Source organism: Scleropages formosus, chromosome 11, assembly GCF_900964775.1.
Source record: "Scleropages formosus chromosome 11, fSclFor1.1, whole genome shotgun sequence".
NCBI lineage: Eukaryota > Metazoa > Chordata > Actinopteri > Osteoglossiformes > Osteoglossidae > Scleropages > Scleropages formosus.
Window position 1 is genome coordinate 17,332,071 of NC_041816.1, and position 11,809 is coordinate 17,343,879.

The 11,809-nt window shown below is 39.8% G+C and overlaps 1 protein-coding gene across 5 annotated transcripts in view; it reads right to left on the reverse strand.

The window, feature by feature from the left end:
- The window catches only part of hipk3a (homeodomain interacting protein kinase 3a), a 45,009-nt gene extending 41,056 nt beyond the window's left edge, over positions 1 to 3,953 (reverse strand). For 3 of the 5 annotated variants that reach the window (XM_029256153.1, XM_029256156.1, XM_029256152.1), the window contains exon 1: positions 3,075 to 3,436. In XM_029256153.1, coding sequence (XP_029111986.1) covers positions 3,075 to 3,150 — 76 coding nt within the window. In that variant the 5' untranslated portion in view covers positions 3,151 to 3,436. Of the gene's footprint in view, positions 1 to 2,432; positions 2,495 to 3,074; positions 3,437 to 3,886 lie in introns of those variants that run through there. The other 2 variants (XM_029256155.1, XM_029256154.1) reach the window with 2 other exon arrangements.
- Positions 3,954 to 11,809: the final 7,856 nt, after the last annotated feature.

Consider the following 11,809-nt stretch of genomic DNA (forward strand, 5'->3'; position numbering starts at 1 on the left):
CTCAACACTGTGTCACTCTTAAGTTGCAGCTGTCAGCAGCCCTGCGCACGACAAGGCCTCGCTCAACTAACGAAGCACTACAAAAACACGTGAATACCACCTGAAAACAACATGACCAAAAAAAAGCATGAGCTCAGACAGTTCTGAACACACTAAATTTCAAGCCACATGACAAAGCGTAGATAGACTCATTAAATCGCTCCAAGCAAAATTAAGACAAACACTATAATTACATGGACACAAACTGATTGAACTTTCAGAAAGTAGAGTCAACAAGCACTGCTACCAATTCAAAAAGGGGGAAAACCCTGACTGAGCATTTATATTTGACACATTTGACACACTGCAAAATTCTACAGTTCAGAGTGGATTGCTCCAAGTAAGTTTACAAAATTAGCCCCATTAAATAAAGGAAGTCATGGTGATGTAATCACAAGGGCAGAGAAACTAAGTATTTCACTGATTTACTGGGGGTACAAACAACAGATTACATAAAGATCTTTGTTAGGCTTTACATAAAGAGGCAGTTCAAGTTGCTGAAAGCTCTCATTACATTAATTGTGAGGTACTGTTGCAACTATTGCAGTTTTATTTGTTCCAGTTTACACATGGTGTGGATAAATACTTTTGCTCTTGCCCAGGATGTCACTCAAAAACTACATACACTGATACTGCAGAAAGACCAAGCATGTAGCAAACCACAAACCGGTGAGGTTACTCAGACCATGTTGTGTGTAACTGACAAATTAACAATAAATCCTTCCATTCAGAAAATCTGGTAGGAATTCAACAATAAAAGCTAAAAAAAGGAATGCGTGTGTGTAGCTGCTGTTGTCTCCAAGGGAATTTGTTTATATTTAGTGTGAGAAACCAGAAGAAGAACTTATGCAAACATACGCAAATATAAAAAAGCAAGAACAGTAAAAACTATTTAAAGAGAGGAATGTGGAAAAAAATTTTACTCAAGAATCAGGTCTGCAACCAAATCTCTCCTCCCGTTGGCATAACGCACTTTTTGTATTGTTCTTGGAGATATACGTCTCTTGGGGGGAAGGAAAAAAAAAAAAACATGTCTTCTAAATGAATAACAGGACTTTGAGCAGGCATGGAATTAGTTTACCTCATTTTACAGTGCAGGGGGTCAAGACAAATGAGCCTACCAGTTAATTAGGCACCTAATACTTTGCTTCAGCCATATACTTTTCAACCAGTAACTAAAAACTGATTAAACAGAAGAGGCCCTGCCTTTGGGCCCCATTCCCAGATGGCAGTCACATTATCATGTGACTCCAATTTGACTTCCATCATCACTAAACAAGTTCGTTCATTCTTCTGAAACAGTAGCAGCCAATGTGTTTTTTGTGCTAACCGTGTGGAGGAATTTGTTGGCTCCGACCGAAGTCGGGCGGGGGTTGTGCGCGATGTGCTTAGGGGACATCGGACACACTTCAGCTACTGTGTCTCAATCGCGTTACGCCAAAGACGCTTTTCTGTCTCATCCTATAGGACATGAAAAACAACCCAATTCATTAGAGAAAACATTTAACTAAAAGTTATTCACATTCACTGTTAAAAATTAGCGACGCGTAAAAATAACGGGAAAAGTTCGATTCCCCCTTCCTAAGATCTGCTGAAACTATTTTTCCTTCATTTTTCAATTCAACCAAGCGACATCTTCTCATTTAATAGGCCGGTAGCCAAAAAAAAAAATAATAAAAATTGCTATGCTGACAAGTTTAAAGTTAAAAACAGCCGCATACATTACAAATGATTAACTGCACCAATTTTGTTCCACATCATCGTGCTCATTTCCAGGGACTTGATCTCTTAACTTGAATTCAACACAGAAGAATAAATGTTCAGGAGTTACTCTACAGAGAAATATTTTTTGCTGATAGCCCTGGCAGTGTCCTGTTAGTGTCATTTCACATTTAAATGTTAATTGCACAGATCTGTCACTGGTGTGATGCCGCTGCAGCTGGTGGAGTTTTAGAGAGAAAAGTAAACAAGAACCAATCTGTACAGACAAGTTAAGAATACAACAAGCGCTTACCAGGACTCATTTTACATTTTAACTACATGTCGCCTGCCTGGCTCGGCTGGTGTGTGTTTCGTGAAATCGTCGTCATAATCGAAAAGGAAGGCAGAGAATTTGCGGGATGTGGGGGGGAAACGGGTGAGTGGAAAATAAAATTGGACAGAGAATCTGTCAAATGCCTGACATGAAGCCGAAGGGCAAAGTTAGCGACATAATGGAGAGGAAGGAAACAAAGTAAACAAAAGGCTCGAAGATACTGTAAGTCTAACAAGTCAAATCCGTCCCTGTCAGTTTTTTTTTTTTTTAAATAAAAAAAAGAAAAAACCACAGTTAAATTGTGTTCCGAGACCAACTTTTCGTTCGTGCATATTATAAATCATGATCTTGCACTTGCCCTGCCGGACGATCCATTCCGACGGTTCCTGTTGCCAGCTGGACCTTCGTTCTATTCCTACCTTATCTGGTCACCAGAGAAACAACACAGATAAAACGGCACGTTATGGGCGGAGGTACAGAATGACACAAGCCAAGGCCAGCTGGCTAACGTAACGAGAAGCGTTCGCAAAGTGAGCGGAGCGTCGGCTCTCCTCTAGTCTAACTAGCTGGTTAGCTAGTTAGTGAGTGAATGAGTGAGTTAAGCGCCTCGGAGTGAAGTTGAGCAGGGTGCGGTACTTGGAAGAACACACAGTACAGTGGAGTAGTAATCGTATCCCACAGCGGCGCGCGGCAGCCTCTGCTACTAGCCGTTAGCTCCTTCGTCCGCGCGCCAGCGGCGAATCGAATGTCGAGCAAGACCAGCGCACCGCGCGCTTCGCTCCCGTTCCTTTCCACTGTTTTAAACTTACTCAGGCGGCTAGTTTAGGCAGAAAAAGCGAAGATGTTTCCTAGTAAAAGGCCTGAAGTGTAGTGGTGTTACTGTTAGCTGGTTTTAGGCGACCCAACGGCAACTGCGCACTGCCTCGTTCGCTGATTAAAAATGACACGTTTCGATATGTATTTTATTGCGTGCGGGAGAAGACCAACGCGGCCGACTTACCTTCACAGAGAGTAAGAACTGATAAAATCCAGGACTTCTCCGAACATGTTATGGAGTTATAGCGCAGCCATACCATGCTCAGTTCGCCTGCTCCGCTGCCATCTTGTCCTGGACAACAGGGTGCACCTCGCTCGTTTCGAAACCACCATCTCCCACATCTCAAACTCCCGATAACTGTGGGACAAAACCAATCGGCGGCGTCATCGTACGGCTAACGAACTCTGCTTTCGGGGAAAACGCCTTTGCTCTCGTTCGGGAGGGCGCCGAAGCCCATTTTGCGATTCCGAAAAGGGACAGCTAGTCCCTAACTCCCTGCCGTTCCTGTAGTCTTAACTGTCTCTAACATGTCTCTCCCTCTCTGCTGCGCGTGGAATGTTTGTGCGCCCGTCAGACCAAAGCAATCGATCGCAGAAACCCCACTGATGTCAGCGTTACCGTAATAGGCCGGTGCACGGGAAAGGGGAGCTCCCCCGCCCCCCAACACACGCAACCAAGCAACATGCAGATGGATGAGAATCAACAGAGGTGTATCAGTACAGTCAGTCTGAGAACGTGCTTTCCCATATTTTAAAACGACATACACTTCAAAAACAAACCACTAAAAGGATGTATTTCTTGGGATTTTTAAATATGTGCTCGCACATGTAGAGAAATTTCACTTATTCTAAAGTACTTTCCCCTCCGGAGACGAAAGGTCGGACAAATTTTCTTAGGAAAGACCTTTTTTTTTTCTCTCCAAAAATTAATGTTTTCGCCACTTTACATTTTATGACTTTTCTGTCTGTAAAGCAGCGAATGTAACGTGTCTTTACCTGTGTCGCCGATAGATGTCAGTAAAACGTACAGACCGAACACAACAGAGCCAGGTGGCTCCGCGGCGTTTCCAGCTCGTGTCTGGTGTTCGTCGGTGCTGCTGCTGCTGCTAATAAAACCGGTACGAAGTGGCGTGCTGTTACCATGGAGACCAAAGTGGAGATAATAAACAAATGATTTGCTCGCTGACGCCTTTGTCCAAGGCAAATGACAACGTTCGCTTTGTATTCTAAAATTCTGACAATTTACAGCTGCCTTTTTTTTTTAACAACTGGCAAGAACTTGAAGAAGATCAGGCCTGTCTGTTGTGCAGGCAGCGGATACTTTACAATGAAAGTGTTCGTTACACTTACAGTACATATGGAGCACATAAGAGCTTGTAGTAAAATTATGATCATTTTGATAAAGCCTACCCAGAGCACTTCCGCTCATATTTATTGTTCGGCATATGATTTCCCTTCTGGAACCATTATTTTTGGGATTTGTGAAGGTTATTTTTATGCACTGCACTTTAAAGTGAATTAAAATGTCACATGCAGGTGACCATACTATTTAAACCACGCAACCCTTTGTATTAAACTGCTGAATGCAATTTACTGTATATTTTCATTAGAATATCCCATATACTGTAAAAGACTGACAAAAAAAACTTTTAAAATACATCACAGTCCACGTAAGAAAAATCTGGTAGCAACTAGTTCATGTTTATTCATTTTACAGTGGTTTAACAGGAATGGCTGTGAACTCATTTCATGAAACATGTCTTACCACGTGGCAAAATATTGTTTAAATGTAACATTTATTGAGGCTGGACACTTCAACTGTGCAAGGTATCGATTTGAACAATGGTACCAATATGCATGTTGCCAAGGAAACGGTCTTCGGCATAAAGGGAATCCTTCAATGGATCATGTTGTTCTCGTGGGTCTTAATTTCAAATTCCAAGTGCATTATGATAACTATCGAAATGACTAATGCTGATAAATATGAATAGGCTCTGCCACAGCAGCCTCTCCAAGAAAATATGACAGATGTGGCTATCAGCTATGATTCCACCAAAAGATGAATTTAAAATAATTTAAGATGGGAAATGTTAAAACTGTAACATTTACCAGTGTGAGCTTGTCCATTGAAGACAATAACTTGTCTAGTCTGATTAGTTTCTTGAAACTTTATGGTCCTGTTTCCATTTGCAAAGTAATTAAACTGTAATTCAATTAATGCAAAATTCATTTTTAATGGATTTTAGCAGTACTCTTTTTTATAGACTTCATGTTTATACTGTAATATCAACATACAAGTAGCAATGTTGCAACACATTAATATTTTATTGTTAGAGAGAAAAATATATGTAAAACTTTCTGCTACCAAGAAATGCACAGTTTCCCTGATGAGATGTGGAAAATGCAAGGATATGTCCTTATTTAACATCACTGTATCTGGTTAAATATGGAATGTTCTCTGCTTGCCAGCACCTCACACATACAGGTGTGCAAATTTAATTTACACTACTATGCTGATGACACAGCAGTCAGCTCTTAGATACAATTCCATGACAGTTCCACAGCAAGCTGTCTTTGTGAGATCAAAGTAGGATGAATGACGACTATCCATAAACTCAGAAAAATCATAGTCCCATTGGTTGTACAAAGGAAGGTAGACAGTAGTATTAACTTTAGACAGGGTTTCAACTTTGTAATACAGGAATCATTTACATTTATTCATTTAGCTGACACTTTTCTCCAAAGCACCTTGCCAGCCAGATGAGGTTGTCATTGCCAAGCTGTTAACTGTCAGAATCCAAATTTATTGGGAGCTGTTGACGCCAAACACTCAGGAGTCGTACAGTTAGCACAGTGGATTCATTTTATGCTGAACATGGTTATATCCTGCAAATTTCAAATATTGTGAGTTGCAGTCTTGGTGAAAAAGCAAATGTTTTTAAACCAGGACATTTCAGTTTTCCTTCAAGGAAAATGGATGTTGGTCTGGTTTTCCCATAACTACACCTCTTGATGCGACAATCTGTAGATTTCCACGCTTATGGCACATTTCATTTACATTTACATTTGTTAATTTAGCTGATGTTTTTCTTCAAAGCGACTTACACCGGTAAGCCACCTACAGCTATCTACCCATTTATAGAGCTGGGTAATTTTACGGAACAATTTGGGATATGCACCTTACTCAAGGACACTACGGCACTAACCACTACGCTGTCAGTTGCCCCATTTAATACTCTGAATATTTTATCATTGATATATGTATGATATGATATATGTATGGTATAATATATGATATATACAGTATATATTTCTTGCATTTTAGGAATATTGACAAATTAAATGGATTTCTTTCTGTTCAAGATGCAGAAAAATTTGTGCTCTGTTTTCATTAATATACATCAGATTTGAATTTTGCAGTGCCCTCCTCTTAAGTCTCAAGAACCACAAACATTGCAGCAAGGAATTTACCAAACCAAAAACTTTCACCTCATTATATGAGTTCCCTGCACTGGCTCCCAGTAAAGTTTTGGACAAACAAAAGCTGTTTTGCTTACTTACAAGGTTGTGATGCGTTCAACTCTACTGGATTTGTCAAGATACATTAGTAATTATAGGTCAGAAAACAATCTTGCTGTCCTTCTAGTAACAGCTTTAATAAAGAAATCAAATGTTGGCTGTTAAAAGTTTCATTTATAGGGGTTCTTAAATAGTAGAATAGTCTACTAGCCAATGTTAGGGATTCCCCTAAGTTGATGCCTTAAAATATGTATCATAATTATTAGAAGGACTACTTATATTTCACTCCTTTTGATGATTTAAAGTGAAGTTATCTGCGAGATGTTTGGAGAAGTGTTTTAAAAAGAAAAGTGGAGACAATTCCAGCAGAAGTCACTGTAAGTGGATATTGATGTATGTATCTTTGTCGTGTTATTCTGTTTTAGAAATTTTAATGATAATTTTTTTAGATGTAGAAATGTAGAAAAACGTACACGTGTGCACTGAAAACTCAATATTGACTATGTTTACAGAAATATTTATAATTCCTTGTGAAGTCTGTCCAGTGCTAGAGGTTCTGTAAACTATCTAAACTTTTGATAATAGCATTCATGTAAAAAGTATTCCCTTAAAACATAAACTGTACATGAAGTTTCAGTACCTGTGGTAGCCTTCCATGTTAATAGAAAAAATACAGGAGAAAACTCCATACTTACCTTATAGCTTCCTAACACCTAATGTCCCAGGGTTATTTTGAAAAAATTTTGGAAGAGTTACAAAATTTACCTTGTAATAGATTTCTTCTTTGTTTACAGCACTGGTTAAATGTTTTATTTAATCCATAACTTGGATTACATATTGCTTGTCACTAAATGACTGTTGGGTTTAAAAAAACAGACCTCAAGAAAATGTACAGCACTCTATATAAATTTCCTAATTCCTACATGATATCAGTGTTTTCTGAAGTATTCGTACACATTAATGCAGCAGCAAAATTGTGTGAATATTTTACCATTATTCATTTATGTTTTTTAATCTGTGCTACTACAGAATAACCCGTATAGCTATTTACTTGGATACAAATCAAAGTTGAATTTCAGACTGATAATGTATGTTATGAATATTCTCACACCCTGGAACGCAAGAACTGGAAGATACAAATCTTATATTTTAAGACACTGAACAGCAGGAGCAAAACAATTCATTGAGAGGGCATATTATATCAAAAGTGTCAAAAATTCAAGTTATGATGAATGAGAGCAGCATTAGTACAAAGGTTTTGGGAGGTAGTCACAGGCTTGTTTGAGAACAGTTTGAAGCTTGAAATAAATAATCAATGGAACTACATGTGGTTGCCTTAATGAAATATAGGGCAAACTATCCAAGCAGCTCCTTGGATGTTAATTCTTAAAGAGACTTACAAGACATGGTAAGGATTAGACTGAAGGCAGCTGGTCAAACGTGGCTGGCCAAATGGTCAGCTGGTGCTTTTCAGACTCATTGCTACATGTTTACTTTTGTTACGACTTGTTGCTTGAATAGGCTGGTGCATAATACACTTCATTTTAAGCCTTGATTTATTTGAACATGTCCTTGTATTCATTTTATTGTATAACATATATTTTCTCAAACAAGAAAAGACTTTAAGGTACTATGAATAACAAGAGGTAAGGACACTTAAAAACTACAAGTCAGTCTGTTCTGGGGTATTTTCTTTATTCCTCTCCTGAAAGATTTGTACTGGAAAAAATACATTATTTTCTATTCATAAATATGTATTCCTTTAGATGCAAAGCCTTTGTAATTAAACGTACGTATTATGATATTGTTTTATTTAATGAATAGGTTCATGCGTAACATCCAGATTATTGTTTTTAACATCCCTTGTGATAAAATTAAAATATCATCAGTTACTTATTTTACTGAATGTAAATGTAGTTTGAAGGACATTGCCATTTATTCTTCCCCAGTTATTAAAAAGGTGATATATCTGACAAAACATACATTGCTTTTCTAAAACTAAAATATATTCTGACAGCTTTTTGGAACAAGCGACATCTGAACATCTCTCATTGTTTGATCCAAAGCACAAGTTAAATAAAACATAGATGGTTTGGCGTTTATGTCATAGCCTGATATCATTGTACCATCTTAATATTTCAATAAATTATAACAAATTTTTGTTACTTGTTTAAAGGAATTCTCAATTTCTTTGAATGTACACCCAGCTCTATGAAAATATCTTGCTACAGTTCATAAAAAACAAACATTTTGTTCAAATGGTAACTGCTTTCTGTTACAGAAACAAGAAATCCATTTTTTCAGGTAAAAATCTCATTGTTCTGCTTAAACACAGAAAAGATGCTTGCTGCGCACCACCCCAAGAATGGAAAAACTTCAGAGTGTTGTAAAACATCACTCGTCTGGTGTTAACTGTGGGATATCAGTAATCTAATTTACCAGGCAACTGTTATCCTGAACTGAGAATAAACAAGGCTTGGATTCAAACAGACAACAGGTGTGGGGCACTTCTGTCTCACCACTGAAAAGCTTTTAGTCTTCACAACATAAAATGAGATTCTGAAAATAAATGAGCCTTCTTATGTTACAATGCCAACAACATACTAGTATATAAAAAAAAAAAAATCACTGCATGGGCTAATTTTAGGTCAATATACTGTAAGTTATATGTACAGAGGTGGACAAAATAAACACTGAACAATATATTAATATTAAGGACTTAATGAGTAGGGCCACTTTTTCCTTCAAAACAGCTTTGATTCCTTCACAGAATGCTGTCATACACGTTTTGTGTGTAGTGGGATATTGCACCATTCATCAAGGAGAAAAATCTCCAGTTCATCAAAGGGTGAAGGAGGTGGAGATCAGCTTTGAGCTCCATGCTCCAGAACTTCTCATAAAGATTCAACAATGTTTAGACCTGGAGACTGAACAGAGCATGGAGTTTGACTTCATCCAGGTGCTCATTAAATATTTGTTTAACAGTCATCATGAGGGTGCAGCATTTGCACCATGGGGTGCACCTGGTGCTCTAAAATGTCCTCATATTCCTTGGCCGCTGTGAAACCGTACAGACTCGTTATCAAGCCTAATGACTCCCACCACATGGCCTCTTGTGCTATTACAGATCACTAAGCTTGTTTAACATCTGGTAACTTTAAGGTTGAAGGCATCCTTTGGTTTTTTCCACGAAGTAAACCCATCTGGATGTAGGAGAAGGGGTGAAAGATAACTCATGAGACCATGTGACTTTTCTCCCCATTGCTCAGGGGTCCAGGTTTTGTGCTCCACACATCACGATACCTGTCTTTGTGCGCTGGCCTTTGATACAAACAGTTTCTGAATGGCAGTCCTGCCATGAAGTCCAGCTTGGTGAAGCTCGCCACGAATAGTCTTTGTTGGGACAAGGTCGCAGAGGTGCGTATTCAGTTCTCTGGTAATTTTTGAGCCCAGATTTCTGTGGCATTTAGCAAGTCTGCTGTGAGGCTTCCGTCTATCCCTGCGAGCTTCTGCTGGCGACCACCGTTGTGATTTAGTTACTTCAAAGCTAAACTCCTTTTCCACGTGGCGTTTCTGTCATTCTGTCCACCCGCTGCGCACATCGGCGTTTGTCACTTTAAGAAAAGCATGGCTGCGCAGTTCAAGATTTTCCAGTCGTGTCAGTAAAAGCCACTGGAAAAAAAGCTCCAAAAATACAGATGTACTTGTCTAGAAACTGGGAAAATGTAGCACGGTTTGTGTTACGAAATGAAGTTTGCTGTCCAGAAACATCAACCCTAGCAGTGTAAACAATTGCCTCAGAATTTATCTGTTGTTAGTGCTTTAGCTTCCTGAGGAAAACATGAGCAAAAACTCAATTTCAATCTCACTTTCGCTATTCAGCGACGATTGAGACGGATACATGAGTTATTCAAAGAGAACCCTGGCTGTGTCTATATGTGTAGATTGTGTGTACTCATATACACAGGACAGCTGAACGTACTGGCCGGACACCAAAATCATGTGGTGTGCTGTGTGGGAGGGTCTTGCCGAGATCGAGCACCCTGGCCTGTACCAGTATGCGGTTGGCTTTTATAGCCTTTACACGTGGGGCACACTCACACACCGCAGCATCTGCTTCCGTCAATCACCAGGGAAGTGAAAGCTGTTGTTTGAAAGTGACAAGAAGCTCACGACAACTGCTCCTAGCACATGTGTGAATGAGCCACTCTGGGCTCCTCTACCACAGCCTGTCCAAAGTAATATTCAGTAACACACACACACTGTCTGAACCGCTTGTCCCATACGGGGGTCGCCGGGAGCCAGAGCCTAACTTGCCAACACAGGGCACAAGGCAGGAGACACACCCAGGACGGGACGCCAGTCCGTCACAAGGCACCCCAAGCGGGACTCGAACACCAGACCCACCGGAAAGCAGGACCCTGTTCAACCCGCTGCGCCACCGCACCCCCCTAATATTCAGTAACTCAGAATTATATTCATAACTGAGCGTTTCAATCAGGTATAAGGTTTACCAGGGAGGAATAGTTCTAATTTTAGCTCTATAATAAGTTCTTCATTATGGTAGCCATTAGTTGACTGTCTTCTTTGTTTGTATCAATTTTTCTTGCTGTGTGCCTGTGTTAAAGCGCTCTGTGTCACTGCGCGAGAAGAGCGCTCTATAAAAAATATAAATAAATAAATAAATAAAAACTGCAAGTTTTCAGCGCCATGTTTAGTAATTGTTCATATACTTTCCATAAGTGCTTGCCCTGCTGAGGGTCACAGTGGTTCAGAACCTACTCCAGAATCACTGGGTACAAGGGTGGGGGGGTACACCTTGGACAGGATGCCGGTCCATCATAGTTCAGCCATGCAGATCGTGCAAACTCCACACAAACCAAGGTGGATTCTAACCTATGTCCCAACAGCCCAGCTAACCACTGCGCCATTGTGCTGCCCTGTTAATAACGAGCAAAGTCATTTATTTTATATGTATTCATTTAGATGCTTTTCTCCAAAGCGATCTCCAGCTAACTCTATGTAGTGTTATCAGCCCACACACCTTATTTACCAAGGTGACTTACACTGCTAGATACACTACTTACAGTGGGTCACTCATCCATACATCAGTGGAACACACTCTCCCTCTGTCACTCACACACTATGGGGGAACCTGAACAGCATGTCTTTGGACTGTGGGAGAAAACCAGAGCACCCGAAGGAAACCCACACAGACACAGGGAGAACATGCAAACTCCACACAGACTGAGCAGGGATCAAACCCACGTCCTTTCGCACCACCCAGGCACTGTGAGACAGCAGCGCTACTCGCTGTGCCACCCGGATTTTTTCCTAAAGGAAAAATATCAAAATATTTACATTTACAGTACATTTATTCATTTAGCAAACGCTTTTGTC